Source organism: Mobula birostris, chromosome 3 (assembly GCF_030028105.1).
Source record: "Mobula birostris isolate sMobBir1 chromosome 3, sMobBir1.hap1, whole genome shotgun sequence".
NCBI lineage: Eukaryota > Metazoa > Chordata > Chondrichthyes > Myliobatiformes > Myliobatidae > Mobula > Mobula birostris.
In genome coordinates, this window is record NC_092372.1 from 206,224,965 (window position 1) to 206,248,807 (window position 23,843).

The 23,843-nt window shown below is 44.5% G+C and overlaps 1 protein-coding gene across 4 annotated transcripts in view; it reads right to left on the reverse strand.

The window, feature by feature from the left end:
• Nucleotides 1–23,843, reverse strand: part of dync2i1 (dynein 2 intermediate chain 1) — a 109,474-nt gene that overhangs the window by 65,821 nt on the left and 19,810 nt on the right. For all 4 annotated transcript variants that reach the window (XM_072254024.1, XM_072254025.1, XM_072254023.1 and 1 more), the window contains exons 5-6: nt 19,603–19,962; nt 6,770–6,840 (exon numbers count right to left, since the gene is read on the reverse strand). In XM_072254024.1, coding sequence (XP_072110125.1) covers nt 6,770–6,840; nt 19,603–19,962 — 431 coding nt within the window. The remainder of the gene's footprint in view (nt 1–6,769; nt 6,841–19,602; nt 19,963–23,843) is intronic.

Genomic DNA, 23,843 nt, shown 5'->3' on the forward strand with positions numbered 1-23,843 from the left:
ATTTTCTAATACATGCCCTTTAACACCCCATGATCCTACTACTCTCTTATACTAGTCACAGTTTACAATTGCCTACCAACCTAACAACCACAGCAGATTTCGATCCCTACTTAATGCCTTACTTTGAACAACAATGTTCAAAGTTCAAAGTACATTTATTATCAAAGTACAGGTATGTCACCATCTACAACCCTGAGGTTTGTTTCCTGCAACCATCCAAGAAACATAATAGAATAAATGATTGATTGCACCCAACAAGACGGACAAACAACCAGTATGCAAAAAGCAACAAACTGTAGAAATAAAAAGAAAACAGAATAATAATAATAAGTAATTAAGCAATCAGTATTGAGAACATAAAATGAAGAGTCCTTGAAAATGAGTCCATAGGTTGTGGGAATAGTTCAGTGATGGGGTGAGTGAAGATGAGTTAAGTTATCTCCACTGGTTCAACAGCCTGATGGTTGAGGGGCAATAACTATTCCTGAACCTGGTGGTCTGGTGGTGTGGATCCTGAGGTTCATGTACCTTAGTCCTGATGGCAGCAGCGAGAAGAGAGCATGGCCTGGTGGTGGGGGTCCTTGATGATGGATGCTGCTTTCCTGTGTCAACACTCATTGGGGGGGGGGGAGAGGTGGCTTTACCCATGATGGACTGAGCCATATCCACTACTTTTTATAAAAGTTGCTGGTGAACTGACGAAGGGTCTCGGCCTGAAACGTCAACTGTACCTCTTCCTAGAGATGCTGCCTGGCCTGCTGCGTTCACCAGCAACTTTTATGTGTGTTGCTTGAATTTCCAGCATCTGCAGAATTCCTGTTGTTTGTGTCCACTACTTTTTGTACGATCCTCTATTCAGGGGCATTGGTGGTTCCATAGCAGGCTGTGATGCAGCCAGTCAATGTACTCTCCACCATACATGCTATAGACATTTGTTGAAGTTTTAGATGTCATACTGAATCTTTGGAAACTTCTAAGAAGGTGGAGGTACTGCCAAGCATTTTTCATAATTGCACTTGCGTGCTGGGCCCAAGACAGGGCCTCTGAAATAATAACACTGAGAAAAAAGTTGCTGCATCTCTCATCTCCCAGTGAGGACTGGCTCAAGGACCTCCGGTTCCCTCCTCTTGAAGTCGATAATCAGTTCCTTGGTCTTGCTGACATTGAGTGAGAGGTTGTTGTTATGACACTACTCAGCCAGGTTCTCAATCTCCCTCCGATGAGCTGATTCAACACAACCTTTGATTCAGCCAACGACAGTGGTGTCATTAGCAAACTTAAATATGGCATTGGTGCTCACAATCATAAATATAAAGCATGTAGAGTAGGGGCTCAGTACACAGCGCTGTAGTGCACATACGCTGATGGAGATTGTGGAGGAGATGCTGTTGCCAATCCGATCTGACTGGGATCTGCAAGTGAGGAAATTGAGGATCCAATTACACAAGGACGTATTGATGCCAAGGTCTTGAAGCTTATTGATTAGTTTAGAGGAGGTGATGGTATTGAATACCAATCTGTAGTCAATAAAGAGCACCCTGATGTATGCATCTTTGCTGTCCTAATGTTCCAGGGTTGAGTGAAATGGCATCTGCTGTGGACTATTTGCACTGGTAGGCAAATTAGAGTGGATCCAAGTTGCTTCTCAGGCAGTAGTTAAAATGTTTCATCACCAACCTCTCAAAGCACTTCATCACAGTGGATGTAAATGCTTCTGGACAATCGTCATTGAGGCAGGTTATCACGTTCTTTTAGGCACTGGTATAACTGAAGTCTGCTTGAAGCAGGTCGGTACCTCAGACTGCCAAAGTAAGAGGTTAAAGATAGCGGTAAACACTCCAACTAGTTGAACAACACAGGTCTTTAGTACTCATCGAGGTACCCCATCTGGGCTGGATGGTTTCTGCGGGTTCACGCTCCAGAAGGATATTTTCACATTGGCTGTAGAGACTGAAACCACAGCATCACTGGGGGCTGTGGGAGTTCATAGAAGTTCCCCCATGTTTTAATGGTCAAAGCAAGTAAAGAAGGCATTGAGCTATTTAGGAGTGAAGCCTTGATGATATCTATGTATGTCGCCTGGTTACACTTTGTAGGAGGTAACAGCATTCTAGCCCTTCCACAGCTGTCGAACATCCTTCAGTGATTCGAGTTTGGTCCATATTTGCCACTTTGCACGTGAAATGGCTTTCTGGAGGTCGTAACTGGACCTCTTGTACTTACTTGTTTGCCAGACCTGAACGCTACTGATTTGTCCTCAGCAGATTGCTGATCTCACAGTTCATCCAGGGCTTCTGACTGGGGAAAACTCTGAATGATTTCTTATGAGGTCTATAACAACTATGGTGTATTCACTCAGATCCTTTGATGAATCCTTGAGCACAGCCCAGTCCACCAATTCGAAGCAATCCTGCAGCTACCTCTCTGCTTTCTGCAACCACACTTTGTTGTCCTTATCTTTGGAGCCTTGCTTTTTAGCCTCTGCCTAGATGCAGGTAGAAGGACAGCCAAGTGATCAGATTTCCCAAAATGCAGTCTAGGCATGGAACGTCAGGCATTCTTTATTGTAGTATAGCAGTTTTCGAGTGTGTTGGAATCCCTGGTACTGCATGCTATATGTTGAAGATAATTGGGCAAAGATTTCTTCAAGTAAGCCTGATTGAAGCCCCTGACTATGATTTCAAATGCGTAAGGGTAGGCTGTTTCTTGTTTGGTGGTGGTAGCATTCAATATCTTGAGGGCCTGATTAGCGTTTGCTTTGGGCAGTATGTAAACTGCAGTCAGGATCACGGCAGAGAACTTTCATGGTAAGTAAAACAGTCGGAACTTAATTGCTAGATGTTCCAGGCTGGAGGGACATGAGTACGACAAAACCACGACATCTGAGCACCACAAAGAGTTTATCATGAAACACACACCCCACCTTTTGCCTACTCCAAATCAGCAGTTTGGTCTATCCCGTGAATCGAGACTTCTTCAGGTCTTACTAACGCACCCAGCACGTTCGGAGAGAGCCATGTCTCCATGAAACACAGAACTCAGCAATTCATTCCCCTCCAATACAGCCCACTTTCCCTTGTTAAGAAGGTGCTAGGTAGAAGGAGCTTCATTCCTCTGCGTCTCAGCCTGGTTTGGAGTGAGAGGTATATTTCGGAGTTTTGTAAGCAGTCGCAACATGTCGCCATGGTTCTTAGTGGCATCTTGTTATGGTATAACCAAGAACATCGAAAAATACAGTAAAATGTCTCATTTGTATTAACAACTAACACACCCAAGATGTGTTGGGAGTAGCTCGCAAGTGTCACCACACATTCTGGCGCCAACATAATATGCCCACAATATTCAGCAGAACACAAGCAGCAACAGCAGCAAACCAAGCTCCTTTCCCAACATCCCACCCACCCACATACACAGACATACCCCCAACCTCAGGATAGGCTACCTCTGGGCCTCCTGCCCTTGACGCCAGATTTCAGGTATGGGGCCTCCAAATTTGGACTTCAGAAAGAATTTGGGGTTATTCCCCGATTCTCATATCCCTTGATCCTCTTACTATTCAAACATTTGTTTTGAATATAGACTTTCTTGACATCTAAGCCCAGTGAGGAAATAAAATTCCTAAGATCTGCAAAACTCTGAGCAAAGAAAATTCTCATGACAGGCCTAATTAGGCATCTGCTTATTCTGAGATTACATAATCACCCGCTATTCCACTGTGAGACAAAGCAGTCTCGAAGCAACTGTCCTGACAATCAGTTTCAAAACTGTTTCTGCTTCAGTGGGACTACCTCTTACATCTCTACACTTCAGTGAGTGCAGACCAACCTCTACTCAAAGGAAAAGCACTCATCCCTATACAACTGAATCTTGATCCAACAGTACAAACACTCACAGCTGCATGCACCCCCCAAACACAGCCAGTGCATGCTGATGTACTGAGAACCTGATGCACTCCCTTGCCCGCTGAAGCTCGTTCAGTGAAAAGGTAATGACCTTTTTATCCCACAGTTATATGTAGAATTAACTGTGGAGGCAATGTCCAGAGACTCGCAACAAGTTGCCAGCTGAACAGTGCAGAGCAGCAGGAAGGGAAGGATTTATGCAAGATTCCATGCACAACACAATTGTCAGTAACCTATAGCAACTCCTCTTAAGCTGATCCTATTTGTACGCTCCGTCCTGGGAATGTTTCCTGAGTGCTTAGCATTCTGAATTGATTTTACTGCACATTAATTTTATGAGTTTCATGAACTATAATACTAAATCTGTCTTTCTGTTCAGGCCAAGTCATTGGGTATATTTAAAGCAGAGGTTGATGGGTTCTTGATTAGTTAGGGTGTCAAAGGTTACAGGGAGAAGGCAGGAGAATGGGGTTGTGATGATGGAATGGTGGAGGAGACTTGATGGGGCAAATAGCCAAATTCTGCTCCTATGGCTTATGAATGAAGGCTGATTTATACTTGTGCGTAATAGCTTACGCCGCAGCCTACACAATTGGGCTATGCCGTTGTGAGCACTTATACTTGTGCGTTGGTGTGTCTCCATCGCTCTGCAATTCACCGCCAAAACGCTAGATGGCGGTGGGGTTTCTATGCCACTGTGTTGAGTTTCTTCGTGTTGAAACTCAACACGAAGAAACTCAAATTTCAAACACTGGCGACTGAAACTGAAGGAGGGTGAATTTTCTGTGCTTGTCCGTCCACTGAGAGATATGGACAAGGAAATGCATTTCAAATATTCTTGGATGTCGGCAGGTAGATTTGATGATTTGGTTCATCGTTTCCAACCATTTATTTCAAATCAGTGTACGCACGGTATACTCAGAGACTGGCAATCACCATTCAAGTTTTAGCTTCAGGTGGGAGTCAACAGGCTGTAGCAGCTAGCTACACGTAAACACAAAATAATCTGCAGATGCTGGGGTCAAAGCAACACTCACAACATGCTGGAGGAACTCAGCAGGTCGGGCAGCATCCGTGGAAAAGATCGGTCGACGTTTCGGGCCGGAACCTGGGTCCTGATGAAGTGTTCTGGCCCGAAACGTCGACCGATCTTTTCGACGGATGCTGCCTGACCTGCTGAGTTCCTCCAGTGTGTTGTGAGAGCAGCTAGCTACAAACTGGCGTCAAGTACAGGGTCCTCCATAACTTCGGAGGTCTGTAAAGCTTTATGGAAAGCACTGCAGCCAGAGTTCCTTCCCTGTCCTTCAGTCGCCCAATGGGAAGCTATTGCAGCGTAGGAGGAAATGCAATGCTACCAAGCGGACCAATCACAGTTGTTTTAGTCTGCGTTGCCGCGACGCGTAGTTACATTTTGGGAAGGGTGCGCGTTAGGCTATGGCGTAGGGTTCAGCATAGATACAGCATAGGGTTCTCGGCTACGACGTACGTTTGATGCACAAGTATAAATCAGCCTTTATGCTGTGTTCATTCTAAATGTTAACATTGATTGTAGCATGAAAATAAGTATACCAAAACAGAAGGCCAGAGTACAATACCTGTTTTCCATTTATCATTTTCTCTCTTCTTGTTTGGCAACGGCTTTACTTGCTGAAGAATACTTCCAATACTTCATTCAAGAAATAATAATTGAACTGAGCCTTAACAAAAAAATATACTTCATTCTGTGACCAGATAGGACTACAGCTTAACAAATTAATTCAATTTTCTTGTTTCAATTCCAACATAGGTCATTGGACAGTAAACGGGAAAAGCTTTATATCATTCCTCCCTAACCCAATGGTGCCAGAGCTCTTTTTAGTGTTCCTGGATGTGTTAGCTAATTTACCACTGACTATGGATCAACTGATCTGAACAACACAATCGCACGACGCATTAACCAAATCATCTACACACTGAGTGATCACAATTCTTCCCTTTTAAACACAATTCTGCAACAATTACTTAGAACGCACAATTCTACTACAAACAAAAAAGTGTTTTCAAAATTCAAGGAAATTAAATTATCATGGTATGAATGAGAAACAATGTGAAGAGTCTTCTGATAGTTAGCAATATATAGTCATTTCACAACAAGCTAAAAACAAAAAATAACAAATGGCTCAGAGCTAACTACTGGATCAGGACATTGACTGAAAAGTATCTTCAGTTCAGAAACAAACTGGTTCAATCAAAAGGACCATGCTTTTTATTTACTCCTCTCGTGCCTCCTTTCATTTTTCTTCATTCAGCACTCAAGTTTTCCTGCTGTTGAAAGGTAGTCCATCTGAAGCATTTACTTCAAGCAGAATTACATTTGTTAAAGTTTAACAAACTCTGTTATTTTTCGCATGCTGATCCAAAATGTTTCTCCTTAAAAGTACCTGTGCTAGCTGCCTCAACCATTTCAAGAATCACTCAAATGAACATACAGCATTTAATACCATGGAAGTCCAAATGGAATACAACTGAAATTTCCTATCATGAAGGTCATAGTTTTCATTTATTAAGATTCTAATCACAATCACCATCTCCAATATGAATGAGAAATCAAGGATAACAGGTTCATGGGAATACCACCTATAGGTTCCTCTCCGAGTTGCACATGATCCCAAATCAGAAATACATCATCCTTCCATCATTTATCACAGTCACAACCTCAGCAAAAACTGTATTACAGATGTCCCTTCACTAAAAGGGTGACATTATTTCAAGAAGGCTCACCAGTTACTCAAGGACAAATAGTGAGCACGTTATCACTAATGATCAGTACCCACAATATGAATAAAAAAAAGTAAATTATCAAGTGCTTCAAAGATGTACAATTTTACCTCTTTAATATGCTTTCAACTGTAGAGTCAGGCATAGATCTTTGTTCCCTTTTCCTCCTTCCAGAATGTTCCTGGAATTAAAAATAACAGAGAGTCTATGTTAATAACATGAATGCCTTCTATGTAATTTCTCATGAGGCAAAGAATGACATCTATAACAGACAGATTTTTGTCTGTACACTAACAAACTTCCTCAAGCATAGAAGCAACCATGAAGCAAAGAGAATCCAAATGTTTATGTGACTGTGGGAAGAGAATGTGCACTGGTCAGACAGGGAACACCAAAAGGCTGGATACACATTTGGCCTGCTGAACTTAATGCCAGGTCTTCATTTGAATTTTATCACCTAGTAACAAGCTTGATTGAAGGTTTTGAAATGGAGCCTAGAGAATGTGGAGTGAGGACCCCTGGAGGACTTAAGGGTGGGGTCCCTAATATAGAGTAATTGAGTTGTAAGTTACAAAAATGGACCCTTTGACTCACCATGTAAACCTTTTTGCCCATCGACACTAATCCTATTTAGATTATGAAGACACGTAGTCCTCTTTTATTGTCATTTAGTAATGCATGCATTAAGAAATGATACAATATTTCCTCCGGTGTGATATCACAAAACACAGGTCAGACCAAGACTGAAAAAACTGACAAAACCACGTAATTATAACATATAGTTACAACATTGCAACAATACCATAACTTGGTGAAGAAGTCCATGAGCACAGTAAAAGTTCAAAGTTTCTCAAATGTCCTACATCTCACGCAGACGGGAGAAGAAAGAAAAACTCCCCCTGCCATGCCGACCACAGTCTGACTCTGAGTCATTCAAAAACTTCGAGCTCTGATCAGCTCTCCGACACCGAGTACTGAGTGCCATCTCTGTCCGAACGATCCAACCTCAACCTCGGTCGCCAACAGCAGGCAAAGCCGGGGATTTTGAGGCCTACCCTCCGAAAGATTCCCGACCACGCAGTAACGACAGCAGCGAACGAGCGTTTCAGAAATTTCTCCAGATGTTCCTCTGCGCTTTCATGTCCATTCTCCATTAAATCAGAATTGTCCACGGCCCCTATTTAACAGATACGATACCATTTTTCACCAGAGGGCTGCGCACGCGCAGGCGCAATGCTCTCTCTCCTCCCACCTTCATATTTGCCACATATCCTTCTATGCCCCATCTATCCAGGTACTGTACCTGATTAAATTTCCCTTAAACATAATGAGTATAACTGATTCCATTCCTTTCTCTAGCAACAAGTTCCAAATATTTATCTCCCTCTAGTAAAAAGCATTCCCCTCTTATCCCTTTGAAATTCCTTCCTTTTACCTCAAACCTATACCCTTTTGATTTTGATATTCTCACTTCAGGAAAAAGATTCCAACGGTTTATCTTAACTATACTGCTTAAAATTCTCCCTCTATCAGATCACTCCTTCAGAATTAGAATAGGGATTTAATATCACTGTTATGTCTTGTAATTTGTTGTTCTTTGGCAGAAGTAGCCAAAGAACTACCATAAAAATTTCTTTTAAAATACTATAAATTACAATTTAGAAATATATACCTGATTAAATAAGTAGTGCAAAATGAGAGCAAAAATAATGAGGTTCATAGGTTGGCCCATTGATTGTTCAGAAATCTAATGTTGAAGGGAAAGAAGCTGTTCCTAAAGCCTTCAGTGTGTGTCTTCAGGCTCCTGCATCTCCTGCATTTTTGTGGAATCGCCTTCTGAAGATTTCCTGGATGCTGGGGAAGCTAGTGCCCATGATGAAGCTGGCTGAGTTTAAAACCCTGTTTTTCCGATCTTGTATAATGGTCCCTCCATACCAGACAGTGATGTAACCAGTTAGAATACTTTCCACAGTACATCTATATGTAATGCCCTGGTTCATATTTTTACTGTTATGCTATATGTATTTCATTTTGGCAGTTCTGTACGAGCAGTCTGTTCTGTTTTCATGCTTGTTTGGGTTACTGTTGAAGATAAGAGAGAGGAGAAATGTGTGCCATCCAATTAGGATGCTCTGATTAAGGGGAGGTTTCTCTGGTGAGGACACTTAGGGTTTGGGACTTTCATTTGAAAGGAAATGAAGGGAGAAGATGCTGGGGAGAACTGGTTGTAGCATACGATCTGGTGGAGACCCATTTGTTTGAGATGGGTTGCGAGTGACATTCGGAAGGTGGTGCGTGCTTTCACGTTGACCGAGGGCCCAGCACGAGAATGACGGAAGTTCAAGATGAGCTCCAACTTGTGCACATTTGACTGTTTAACTGGAAAGGAGCCTTTTCTTTTTCTTCTTCTTTACTAACCCTTCAGTTAAGATTCATAAATATAATTTCTTTAATCTTATGCAGTGTGCTGTCTGTTATTTTGTGGCATTAATTTGTAACAGGGTAGCAAATGACACAGCATCCACACAAGCTGGGGTTTGGGGTGGGATCGAGCACACCTCAATCTTACGAGCTTGGCGGGGCCAGGGGTTGTCTTCCCTAGACTTACGCAGCCAAGGAAACCAGGGTGTTTCAATGTGGGGGCTCGTCCAGGATCAATTTCGTTGGATGCTGCGTGATTGCCCTGAGCATTGTGTGTTTAAGTCTGTTGTTAAACTATTGTTCGTTAAAGTGTTTACAATACCTGGTTATGGATGCTGCAGGGGTGCCGCGGAGGTTTGATAAAACGACGAGCAAAGACTTTGTTCTAGTTTAGACCAGCACTGACATAACGGCAGTAGAACTGCCTGGTACTATTATGGCCCTGGGAGAGTGGGGGTTAAGGGCTGTCCATACTTTCCTGGAGGAGGGGAGTGAAGGTTAGTGTGCTGAATCAGAAGCCGAGTTTCCCGTGGCTGGAGGCTGAGACTTTAAAGACAAATTGCTCTCGTTTCTGCGGAGCGAGCAGAAGGAGTGGTCTGATGCAGAAGGTCTAATGAGTCCTTCAGCAGGGGCTGAGCATTCTGAGTAGGTAGTGGCCCTTACCTCCCTGGCGAATAAACAGCAAAATGCCCAGGTTCAAAGTCCCAGCTATCGTAGGCTCAGCTTGCTCTCAGAAACAAAGCCCACTCCTAAAGGGAAGAGGAGTATGAGACTTGGGTAGAGCAGACCTCTCTGTTGCTGGATGAGAGGCAGTGCTCTGAAGATGAAAAAAGACAGCAATTGGTTGAAAGTTTGAGGGGCTGGCTGTTCACGTAGTGAGATCTGTAAAGACACAGAACCCCTTTGCTTCCTCTGCGGCCTACATGCAAGCGCTAGAAAAGGCGTTTGGTGCAAAAGGAAGCCCATTGGTGCTTATGACGGGGTTTCAGAACATGTTTCAGGAGAAGGGGGAGAAGCTTTCTGCCTATATTTTTCAGCTAGAGAGGGAGCTAAATTGCGGTGTAGATGGCCATTCAAATGGCTGATGTAAATCAGTTAAGAATGGACCAAATGGCAAAAAGCGCCCATTTGCCAGATCTGATCGCTTGGGGTTTCTGAATGTCTCGTAAGACACACCCGCTCCCTCATTTGTCGGGCTGATCAGAGAAGGAAGAGAGGAGGAGACTGTGACGGAGGCATGGGAGGCTTCCGTCGGCAGGGTACAGTCCTCGGTAGTGGTCCCCTTGGCTGAGGTGACTACTGATAGCCCACCCTGGGGAGTGGTGAAGGAGCTCATAGCAGAGTTTAGGACTAAAATGTCCCGGTTTAGGACAAAGATGTCCCGGTTGCCCCCCCCCCACCCCCCTCCCGTACAATAGAGCTGATAGGGAGGCGGACCCCTAAGGGGACGAACTACGCAGAGGATTGCTAGTGGCCAGGGTCCGCGAGAAGGGGAGCCTCCAGTATTGCCTGCTATAACCGTGGTGAAGAGGGATACTTTAGGCGGGAGTGCGAATGATGGGAAACCCCTCGGAGAGTGAGCCCCCAGGTACCTAAGTGGGGAGACCCAGTGAGGGAACGGCCTGGTATCTCAGGGGGAACACGTTCCCAGCAATATATCAAGGAACACCCTAAAGCAAAAAACCCTATTCCTGAAGGCTTAGTAGGGCCAAGCTCCAGTGTATCGCTATGGATTGAGGGTATTTATGCTGTGACATACTTGACACCAGCCATCAGGTTACTCTGATGTATCGTTCATTTTACAACCGGTATTTGATGCATTTACCATTGACGCCACTCAGTGCGCTAGAGATCTGAGGTCTTAGTATGGATGACTATCCGTACAATGGTTACTTGTCATTGAAGCTCGAGTTTTCGGAGGCAGATGTGGGAGTAGCTGAGGCCCTTGATACATTAGTGCTGGTTTGTCCAGACCCAGTCAAGAGGGACGAAGCTTCAGTTCTCATGGGGACGAATACTCCTATTGTGAGGAGGCTAGTGGGAGCCTGCAAGAAGAAAACTTTCTGAAAACATCGTCCATTCTCCTTGTGTTCCGAGCTGCTTTTAAGGAAGTGCATGGCTGCACTGGGCTGGATGATGAGCATAAACAAGGGACTGTGTGGTTCACCCAGTCTAAACCAGACATGTTATGGCCTAGGGAAGTAGCGATGGGAAACCCCAAATTTCCAGGAATGCCTGAGGCCAATGCCCTCTTGGTGGATACTCTGGAAGACCACGAAGAGGAGTCAGGCTTACCTTCTGGGGTACTGGTGAGGCCTGAACTGCAGAAGTCCTCAGTTGTACAGGTGAACAAGATGACAGTGAGTGTCTGGAACATTTTGGAGCAAGAGGTCACCCTCAGGCGGGGGATGCCAATGGCGCACCTCTTCCCGGTGACGGTAATATCTAGTATCCTGGGGAGATACTAGACAAGCCAGGGAGAAACTCTCTCCGAAAAGAGGAAAGATGACTGCCGAGTTATTCAAATTTGGGGACTCCCCGGTACCTGGAGGTTGGTAAAAGAGGTTGATAGAGAAAATGTTGAAGCTGGAAGATGTCTTTTCTACTGACAAGTTTGATGTGGGTTGTTCCAAGAGCACTTGTCACACCATCCAGGTGACAGAGAAAGGTCACGGCGACTGGCACCTGCAGAGGTAAAGGACATTCGGCAGCATCTGCAGAAGCTGAAGGAAGTTGGGACTATCACTGAGTCCAGAAACCCTTACGCGTCTCCACTATTAGTGGCCAGGAAGAAGAAAGGGAAGGTACAGATGTGTGTCGACTATCGGACTCTGAACAGGTGTACAGCTCCCGACCAGTATACAGTCCCGAGAATCGAGGTCGCGCTGGTCTGTCTGAATGGTGCGATGTGGTTCAGTGTGCCAGACTTGAGGAGTGGGTATTATCAGATACCCATGAGTGAGGCTAATAAAGAGACTTACCTGAAGTATGTGTCTGATGTGAGAAGGGAACTGAAAAAGGCTTATGAATTAGCTGAGGTCTCAGCTGCCAAGCAGAATCAAAGAAATAAGAGGAGGTATGATCAAAAAGTTAGGTTCTCCTAACTGATGCCTGGAGACTGAGTCCTCATAAAGAATTTGGGGCCACCTGGGAAGCATAAGTTGGCTGACTGCTGGGCAGCTACGCCCTATGTGGTGGGGAGTCAGATGCCAAATGTACCAGTTTTCCGGGTGAAACCAGAGGATGAGAATGGGCCTGTCAAGATTCTCCATCGGTACCACCTTCCACCTCTTGGACAAGAGGTGCATGTTGACCCAGAGCCTGAACTGGACCCTACACCCAGTAAGAGGACTCTGCAGCAATGTGGAGAGACTGAAGGAAAGATCAGACCGGCCCTCATCCCTGAATGGGATACGGATTGGAAGGATGAGGAAATGGGGATGTGGTATATGCTGCCTTTTGCTAACTTCCTACTAATTGAGGAAGAGATTCCCAACCTTTCTCACGCTGAGGCAGGTGAACTCGGGGGTACTATCTATGGACAGATTTGCAGCTGGACCACGAAGGGGGGCTGGGCTCTAAAGTAACTGGGAATGAAGCTGAGCTCAGCCAAGTGTCAGAGGGACCTGAGGTGCCAGAAGACACGAGTAATAGACAGAGGGAGGCCTCAACATGTAGACCAGAGGTATCCCAAGGAATGTTTGAAACCAAAGACGTAGATGATGGGATACAAGGTATCAAAGAGTCAGGAAACCCCAGATAGACTGGCCTATGTAGCACCGGGGGAACAGAGGGTTGCTACTATCCCCCTAGTGAGATATGTCACTACCATTTACAAATGGATTGGAGGTTCTGACATCACGAAGTTCCTTTGAAAACAGTGTTATTAATGATAGGATGACAAATTATTTCAAAAGTCATGAGAACATGACTATTTTGGTGGTGGGGGGGAAGAGTATAATGCCTTGGTTCATATTTTTACTGTTATGCTGTATGTATTTCATTTTGGCAGTTCTGTATGAGCAGTCTGTTCTGTTTTCATGCTTGTTTGAGTTACTGTTGAAGAAAAGAGAGAGGAGAGATGTATGCCATCCAATTAGGATGGTCAGATTAAGGGGAGGTTTCTCTGGTGAGGGCCACTAAGGTTGGGCTTGGGGCTTTTGTTTGAGAGGAGATGAAGACAGAGACCAGTCATAGCATACGATCCGGTGGGAGACCAGTTTGTTCGAGTAAGATTGCGAGCGACGTTCAGGAGGTGCTGTTTGCTTTCACGTTGACCAAGGGCCCAGCGCATGAGTGACAGGGAAGTACAAGATGAGCTCCAACTTGTGTGCATTTGACTGTTTAATTAGAATGGGTTCTTTCCTTTTTGTTATTTTTTTACTAAATAAATATTATTTCTTAAATGTGTGCAGTGCACTGTCTGTTATTTTGTGGCATTAATTTGTAACAGGATAACAAATGACACAGCATCCACACAAACCTGGGTTTGGGTTGGGATCGAGTGTGACTCAATCTCATGAGTTTGGCAGGGCGGAGGCTGTCTTCCCTAGACTCATGCAGCCAAGGAAACCAGCTGGGCCCAGAATAGATCTTCAGAGATTTTGACACCCAGAAACTTGAAACTGCCCACTCTTTCCACCACTGATCCCCCAATGAGAATTGGTGTATGTTCCCTCAACTTCCCCTTCCTGAATCAAGTCCTTAGTCTTACTGACATTGAGTGCAAGGTTGTTGCTACGACACTATTCAACCATAACTCCTATATGCCTCCTCATCACCACCTGAGATTCTGTCATCAGCAAATTTAAAGAAAGCATTTGAGCTGTGTCTCGCCACGCAGTCATGGGTGTAGAAAGAACAGAGCAGCTTGCTAAGCACACACCCCACAGGTGTGCAGGTGTTGATTGTTAGCGAAGAAGAGACATCCTTTGCAACAAATTTCTTTCATAACATACCGATTTTTATATTCCATCACCTAACCAATGAAAGCAAGCATAGCTTCTTCACTATCTCATCTAATTGTTGCTGGTTAAAAGGAAACTTGATCCCTGAGATATTATATGTTGTGGCCTTGCCAATTTCTTTATTCAGTTCTCTTCTGCACACAATATTCTCAAAGAGACTATCCTGCTTCCAGTTGCTTACATCTGTCATACTTTTCCTTTTCGATACCCCTTGTCATCAAAGGCTTGCTAATCTTGCCATCTTTGCTTTTCACCATGATTGGGATATACTGATGCTAAACACTTTTATTCAGCTGTTGTTTGACCCATAAGCATCTGCTCTGTTTCTCCACTGTATTGAGTACTTTCTGTATTTTTATTTGTCTCAAGATTCAGTACCGAAATACAGAGGGTAATTGTTAACAAGGGCACCAAAATCCTTTCCATCCTCCAGAAGCTTATGCTGTCACCCAAAGGAAAATTACGTTGTGTTTATTTTCTCAGTTGCAATTCTCCACAATGAATTGAATTGAATTGACTTTATTTCTTACATCCTTCACATACATAAGGAGTAAAAATCTTTATGTTACATCTCTATCTAAATGTGCAATCACAGTAATTTATAATAAACAGAACAGTCAATCAAATATAGAGTACACTCATATCAGCGTGAGTTCATCAATTTGATGGCCTGGTGGAAGAAGCTGTCCCGGAGTCTGTTGGTCATGACTTTTATGCCATAATTTACACCATAATTTTCAAATAAGACCTAAGACCATAACACATAGGAGAAGAATTGGGCCATTCATCACACCGAGTCTACTCTGCCATAAGATCACGGCTCATTAATGATCCTTCTCACTGTATTTTCCTGCCTTCTTCTCATAGCCTTTGACAACTTTACTAATCAAGTGCCTTATCAACTGACACTTTAAATATATATAATGACTTGGCCTCTATAGCCATTTGTGCCAATGAGTTCCACAGATTCACCACCCTCTGGCAAAATAAATTCCTTCTCATAACTGTTCCAAACGGACGTCCTTCTATTCTGAAACTGTGCCCTCTGGTCTTAAACTCCCCCACTATAGGGAACATCCTTTTCATGTCCACTATAACTTGTCTACCAAACTTTCTATAACTCGCTGCTTCCACCAACATAACTTAATGTTCTGTCTGACAATATCATCTAGAAATACATACACAATTCTCTAAACCTTCATCCAATTCATTAATATATTTGATAAGGGCTACACGTTGTTCAGATTTCTAGGAAACGTTACCTGAGATTACAAAGAAACTGCTTTTTTCACCTCCCACTGAATTATATCCATGTCAAAAAATTACTTTCAAATTAAAGGCCATTCAATTTCATGCAAAAGATCCCTCACGAATGAATGAATACATTCTGATTACATCCCTAGCTACCATTCATCCAAAGGACTCTAAAAATTCAACTCAATTAGTCAGATAAGTTCTGTGCTTATAAATATACACTCACATTTTTTGATACTTGTTTCAAGGGCTCAATCTTTCATGGAGTCTTAGAAAAGTACAGCATGGAAACAGGCCCTTCGGCCCATCTACTCTATGCTGAGTCATTTAAAGTGCCGAGTTTCATCAACCTGCACCCAGTCCATAGCCCTCTATATCCCTCCAATCCAAACTATATCCAAACTTCTCTTCCACGCTGAAATCAATCTCACACGCACCACTTGCGCTGGCAACTTACTCCACACTCACAATGTTCTGAGTGAAGAAGTTTCTCCTCATGCTCCCCTTAAACATTTAAACTTTCACCCTTAACCCATGACCTCTAGTTGCAGTCCCATTCAACCTCAGTGGAAAACCTTCTTGCATTTACCCTATCTATACTCCTTGTAATTTTGTATGCCTCTGTCAATTCTCCCTTCAGTCTTCTATGTTCCAGGGAATAAAGTTCTAACCTATTCAATCTTTCCTTCTAAGTCAGGTCCTCTAGTCCCAACAATATCCTTGCAAATTTTCTCTGTACTCTTTCAGCCTTACTTACACCTTTCCCATAGGAAGGTGGTCAAAACTGCACACAATACTCCAAATTGGGCCTCACCAATGTCTTATACAACTTTAACATAATATCCCATCTCCTGTATTCAATACTTAAATTTCTGAAGGCCAAAGGCTCACCAGCCAACTTTCCTTCGGATTCTATCTACCTGTCAGGAATAAAGTCCTAACTTATTCAGTCTTTCCTTATAACACAGGTCCTGCAATCCTGGCAACATCCTTGTAAATTTTCTCTCATAACTTCTCAAGTCAAGTCAAGTCACTTTTTATTATCATTTCTACCATAACTGCCAGTACAGTACACAGTAAAAACGAGACAACATTTTTCAGAACTATGTGCTACATGAGACAATACAAAAACTACACTGAACTACGTAAAACAACACAAAAACTACACTAGACTCCAGACCTATCCAGGACTGCATAAAGTACACAAAACAGTGCAGGCATTACCATAAATAATAAACAAGACAATAGGCACAGTAGAGGGTAGTAGGCTGGTGTCAGTCCAGGCTCTGGGTATTGAGGATTCTGATGGCTTGGGGGAAGAAACTGTTACATAGTCTGGTCGTGAGAGCCCGAATGCTTTGGTGCCTTTTTCCAGATGGCAGGAGGGAGAAGAGTTTGTATGAGGGGTGCGTGGGGTCCTTCATAATGTTGTTGGCTTTGCGGATGCAGAGTGTGGTGTAAATGTCTGTAACGGCGAGAAGAGAGACCCCGATGATCTTCTCAGCTGACCTCACTATCCACTACAGGGTCTTGCGATTCGAGATGGTGCAATTTCCAAACTAGGCAGTGATGCAGCAGTTCAGGATGCTCTCAATACAACCTCTATAGAATGTGGTGAGGATGGGTGGTGGGAGATGGATTTTTCTAAGCCTTCGCAGAAAGTAGACACGCAGCTGGGCTTTCTTTGCTATGGAGCTGGTGTTGAGGGACCAGGTGAGATTCTCCACCAGGTGAACACCAAGAAATTTGGTGCTCTTAACGATCTCTACGGAGGAGTCGTCGATGTCCAGTGGAGAGTGGTTGCTCCGTGTCCTCCTGAAGTCAACAACCATCTCTTTTGTTTTATTCACATACAGAGAGAGCATATCTCCTCTCTGTATGCTGACTCATCGTACTTGCTGATGAGACCCACCATGGTCGTGTCATCGGCAATTTGATGATGTGGTTCGAGCTGTGTGTTGCAGCACAGTCATGGGTCAGCAGGGTGAACAGCAGTGGACTGAGCACACAGCCCTGGGGGGCCCCCGTGCTCAGTGTGATGGTGTTGGAGATGCTGCTCCCGATCCGGACTGACTGAGGTCTCCCAGTCAAGAAGTTTAAGATCCAGTTGCAGAGGGAGGTGTTCAGGCCCAGTAGGCTCAGCTTTCCAATCAGTTTCTGAGGAATGATTGTGTTGAATGCTGATCTGAAGTCTATGAACAGCATTCGAATGTACATGTCTTTTTTGTCCAGGTGGAGGGTGATGGCAGTGGCATCGTCTGTTGAGTGGTTGGGACAGTACGCGAACTGCAGGAGGTCCAGTGAGGGGAGCAGCAGGGTCTTAATGTGCCTCATGACGAGCCTCTTGGAACACTTCATGATGATGGATGTGCGTGCAACGGGATGGGAGTCGTTGAGGCAGGACACAAGACTTCTTTGGCACGGGGACGATGGTGGTGGCCTTGAAGCACGTAGGAGCAATGGCGCTGCTCAGGGAGATGTTGAAGATGTCAGTGAGAATCTCTGCTAGCTGGTCTGCAGATCCTCTAACTACTCTGCCAGGAATATTGTCTGGTCCAGAAGCCTTCTGTGGGTTGACCCAGCACAGGGTTCTCCTCACATCGGCCATGATAAGACACAGCACCTGGTCATTTGGTGGTCTTCCTCGCCGCCTCGTCATTTTCCGCCTCAAAACGAGCGTAGAAGTTGTTCAACGCATCTGGGAGGGAGGCATCACCAGCACAGGCAGGCGATGTTGTCTTGTAGTTGGTGATGTCCTGAACGCCCTTCCACATACGCCGCGTGTCGCCACTGTCCTGGAAGTGGCTGTAGATTCACTGGGTGTGTGCACACTTTGCCTCTCTGATGGCCTGGGACAGTTTGGCCCTTGCTGTTGTTAGGGCTGCCTTGTCGCCTGCTCTGAAGACGGAATCACAGGTCCTCAGCAGCGCACGCACCTCCGCGGTCATCCATGGCTTCTGGTTAGCGCGTGTAGTGATGGTCTTGGCCACAGTGACGTCATTGATGCACTTGCTGATGTAGCTCGTCACTGATGCCGAGTACTGCTCCAAGTTGGTAGAGTCGCCATCGGTTGCAGCCTCCCTGAACATGTGCCAGTCAGTGTGCTCAAAGCAGTCTTGAGGAACAGAGATGGCTCCTGCTGGCCAGGTTTTCACCTGCTTCTGAACCTGTCTGGAGTGCCTGACAAGCGGTCTGTATGCTGGGATTAGCATAACAGAGATGTGGTCTGAGTAACCCAGGTGGGGGCGGGGCTCCGCCCGATATGCGTCGGGAATGTTTGTGTAAGCAAGGTCCAATGTGTTCTCCCCTCTCATTGCAAAGTCCACATACTGATGGAATTTGGGGAGCACCGACTTAAGGTTCGCGTGGTTAAAATCTCCGGTGACAATAAACAGTCCATCAGGGTGTGCGTTCTGCAGTTCACTAATAGCCCCATACAGTTCACAGAGCGCCTCCTTAGCATTAGTGCTGAGGGGAATGTAGGCACCGACTATAAGGACAGTGGTGAATTTCCGTGGTAAATAAAATGGTCTGCATTTAACAGTCACAAACTCCACCAGCGATGAGCAGTATCTGGAAACCAGCACAGAGTTCTTGCACCATTCTGTATTGGATGTAAGCACACAAGCCACCACTGCGAGTCTTACCAGAAGGAGCTGCATCCTTGTTCGAAACAAGACGAGCCCGTCCAGCTGAATGGTGGCGTTCGGGATTCCATCGGTGAGCCACGTTTCATACGCACAGCAGACTCTGTGCTCCCGCTGAGTATTTCACTGGAGTCAGATGTAGTCCAATTTATTGTCCAAGGAGCAGACATTGGAGAGCAGAATGGACCAGAGAGCCGGAGGGCTAGGGTTTGCTTTTTGCCTGGCCTGGACTCCTGCCCGCTTGTCTCACTTCCACTTCCTCACACACCACTTACAATGTCCCCACCTTCGGCCACCGGCATCAGGCGACTCTGAGGACTGTAGGCCCAATCCCCTCAGCAAGCCAAGGTCGCGTAGTTTAACCAGCAGATCTTCATGAAGGTTTGTTTTTGGGCGACTTCTGGAGTTGACCCTAAATTTATCACTTTAAAATTTGGAAAACACTCACAACAGATAGAATGCTAAATGAAATGGTATATTGAAACAAATAGGCTTAGTTTCTATCAAAATAAGGCGTAGGTCATTTCTAATCATTGCCTCCCACAGAATATTTATTTGATGTATTTGCTAATTCTATATAAAACACACAAATTCTGCCAAGTCTTGTTTTATATTTCAAATAACAATTTTTAGTAAACAATATCAATGACTAACCTTATTAAATTCTCCATGACTTTCTTGTTCGTCCTTTCCTTTCTTTAATCTATGTTTTCGCTCTCGATCTTCCCTTCTTTCCAAATTTCTCTCCTCCTTGTGCTCCCTATCAAGATCCTTAATATCTTTATAATGATGCTTTCTCTTATCGTCTTTGGTTTCCTTGACTTTTCTCTCTCTGTGTTTCCTTTCCATTTCTTCAACCTTGGCTTCTGAACTGGGCTCTTGTTTATCCTTGTGTCTCTTTCCTCGATGTCTGTCATGAAGACCATGCTCTTTGCGCTCCGTGTGTCGCCATTCATAATCATCGTCTTTAAAATCAGAAGATCTTCTTTTCTTCTCTTTGCCATCTTCGTTACCCTGTCAATATAAGCATGATGCATTTTATTCGCTAGAAAACCTGAGAATTTAATCCAAAAGTATCACTTTTGCAAATCTAAGCTACTATTTAAACTGTGACAAAATATTTAGTTTATACACAGTGCTTTGGTTTATATACAGCACTGCATTTTCATGTTTTGATGCCATGATAGTTTACTCCTTTTAGATGGCACCGTGTACGGCAGCTGTGTTGTGTACTGTGCTGGCATTGTAGTTTACTGCTTATTTCTCTACTTCTTTCTGCACTTTTCTTACAAGAAGCTGCAAATCACATCAGGTATGATTGACTATTTTGAACATCGGAAAGAAGGCATTCGATCATAACATGCTGCCCTTATACCACTGGGACCCCCTGCTCACACGAACCATGGGAGGTTCATTCACCACCTCGGTATTACCGAGGAAGCATTGCCCGGGGTAAGGAAGAAGATCTGGCGTCTTATTTAGGTTAAGATGGTCCGCAAGTCGGCCGCCGCTCCCTAGCATACTCCTGGCCAACGTACAGTCCCTAGACAACAAGTTGTGTGAGCTGAGAGCCAGAATATCCTACCAACGGGAAACAAAGCACTGTAACATCTTATACCTTACTGAAACCTGGTTGTCGGAGGAAATACCAGACCAAACCATCGAACCCATTGGGTTCTCTGTAATCTGAGTGGACAGCTCTAAAGACCCCTCTGGGAAAAGTAAGGGTGGGGGAGTAGGTTTCATGGTGAACAATGCTTGGTGCGACCCAGGTAGCGTGCACATCCTCAAATCCTTTTGCTTCCTGGATCTGGAGTACCTTATGCTGCCGCATCAACTTTTCTGGCGGCCTCGAGAATTCACATCTGTTATTATTACAGCTGTGTACATCCCACCACAGGCTGATATCAACCTGACTCTCTATGAGCTTTGTGAAACCATCAATATCCATGAAACCACACACCCAGAAGCTGCTTTCATCTTCGCTGGAGACTTTAACCAAGCGTTGCTGACCAGAGGTTACCTGAAGTTCTGGTGACACATTGAGGTGAGCACAAGGAAGAAAGCATACTTGACCACTTTTACTCTCCTTTCCGCAATGCCTACAAAGCACTTCTCTGCCCTCTATTTGGAAAGTATGACCATTCCTCTATCTTGCTCCTACCTGCCTATAGGCACAAATTGAAGCAGGATGCAGCCATAGTGAAAACTATTCACTGCTGGTCCAACCAGTCAGATCTAATGTTACAAGACTGTTTTGATAGAATCACCTGGAAGGTATTTCGAGCTGAGGACATCTCCGAATACACAGAGGTGGTCACAAGCTTCAAATGGAAGTGTATTGAAGACAATGTTCCCCAAAATCAGTCCGGGTCTACCCAAACCAGAAGCCTTGGAAAATAGTTCAGTGCGTGTTGCTCTCAGTGCAAGGGATAATGCCTTCACCTCTGGAAACTAACAAGAGCTCAAGAGATGCCACTATGATTTACGTAGAGTCATCCAGGTGGCAAAACAGCAACACAGGAACAAAATCCAGTCACAACTCTGCGACAATGACACACACAGTGTATGGCAAGGACTGCAGACCATTGTGGACTTCAAGAGGAAACACAGCAGTGCAGCCAACATTGCCGCCTCATTCCTGGACGAGCGAAGTATATTTTACACCCAATTTGAGGTTGATAGGACTGAACCCCCGAGGAGAGCTGCCGCCAAAACCTGTACCTTGGTCGTCTCCGAGGCTGAGATACGTAGAACATTCCAACGCGTCAACAGCCACAAGGCAGCAGGGCTGGACGGCATCCCAGGGTGCGTCCTTGAAGTGTGTTCTGAACAGCTGGCTGGTGTAGTTATGGACGTTTTTAATCTCTCCCTCTCCAAGTGTGTAGTGCCCTCCTGTTTCAAATCATCCATCATTGTCCCTGTACTTAAGAAAACCAAGGTAGCATACCTGAACGATTGGCATCCTGTCACACTCATCTTAATTATAAGCAAATGCTTTGAGAGGCTGATTAAAGACTACATCTGCAGCATGCTACCACCCACACTGGACCCCCTACAATTCGCCTACCAACGGAATAGGTCTACCAATGATGCCATAGCCACAGCACTACACACCGTCCTCACTCACCTGGAGAAGAGGGATACATATGTTAGAATGCTGCTCCTGGACTACAGTTCAGCATTCAACACTGTAATTCCCTCCAGACTTGACAAGAAGCTCAGAGACCTCGGTCTGCACCCCACTATGTGCAGCTGGATCCTATACTTCCTATCAGATTGTCGACAGGTGGTAAGGATGGGCTCCCTCACCTCTGTCCCTCAACACAGGCACCCCCCAGTTGTTTTCCGAATCCCCTCTCTACTCCCTTTACACTCACAACTGTACTGCCACACACAGCTCCAATCTGCTGATCAAATTCGCAGATGACTTGACTTTGATCCACCTTCTTTCTAACGGTGACAAGACAGCCTACAGTGGTGCCAGGGTAACAACTTCTCCCTCAATGTCCAAAAAACAAAAGAGCTGATTGTGGATTACGGGAGGAACAGAGACAGGCTCAGCCCAATCAACATCATTGGGTCTGCAGTTTAGTTTCAAGTTCCGCAGTATATACATCACCAATGATCTCACCTGGACTATACACACCAGCTTTCTGGTTTAAAAAAAAAGCACAACAGTTCTCTTCCATCTCAGGCAACTGAAGAAGTTCAGCATGGGCTCCCAAATCCTCAAGACCTTCTACAGAGGCACCATTGAGAGCAACCGCCTGGTACGAGAACAGCACCAACCTTGATCACTGGGCACTGCAGAGAGTGGTACGGACAGCCCAGCGCATCTGTGGATGTGAACTTTCCTTCACTGAGGACATTTATAGCAGCAGGTGCAGAAAGAAGGCCTGGAAGATTGTTGGGGACACCAATCACCACAACCATAAACTGTTTCAGCTACTTCCCTCTGGCATTAAAGCATTAAAACCAAGACCAACAGGCTACGGGACAGCTCCTTTCTATGAGCCATTAGACTTTTAAATTCACATGTCTGTACATTGTGACGGAGTCATAACGCAAAGATTTTTACTCCCTCATGGTGTGGGTGGATGTAAGATTTAAATAAATTCTAATTCTAACACTATTATCCTAGAAGACATTTGATATATTGCAATGGATTGGAGTAAAATGCTATTTACAATAAACCCCAATCATTATATGATCTCAAAAAATTAATTACAGAATTAAGCAAAATCAGAGACAAAGAAAATTGCAGAACAAGTATGCGCTGTCGGAATAAAGATCAATCTATAATACATAAAGATTCCTTTGTCACATATACAAATGACTTGGCCATTAGTAACATATATGAATGACTTGTATGTGGATGTGGGAGGCATGATTAGATGCCACAAATACCAACAAATTTGCTCATGCACTCAGACGCTGCTTAATACTGAGGATGAGTTCCTCGGACATGTGCGCCTGATAAAGAAATCAAACTCAATAAATATATTATTTTATGCATACACAGTAACCTGTGGAATAACAGCCACATATATAGGCCTAACCTGTACATCCGTGGAGCAGCAACACATTGCAGCAGCAGGGGAGGGAAGTGGGTGGTGGTTACATCTTAGAGGAGGGACTGGGCTGTGGGTTCTCCTCTAATTTTGGCCACTTCTTCAAGTAGGCATCAAGATTTGACTGCCTTTTCTTAAGTTTCCTCTCATGAAGGAGTTCTCAGTAGCAGGAAATCATGTCGAGAACATCTCTTTTTGCCTTATTGCTTCGCTCCCAGTTGGTCATTATCGATGAACTGGTCCATGATATGTGTGATCGTGGTGAAGCTAGTGCTGAATTTTTGTAGTGAAGTTTCTTGCTGGCATCTCCTCTTCTCAATG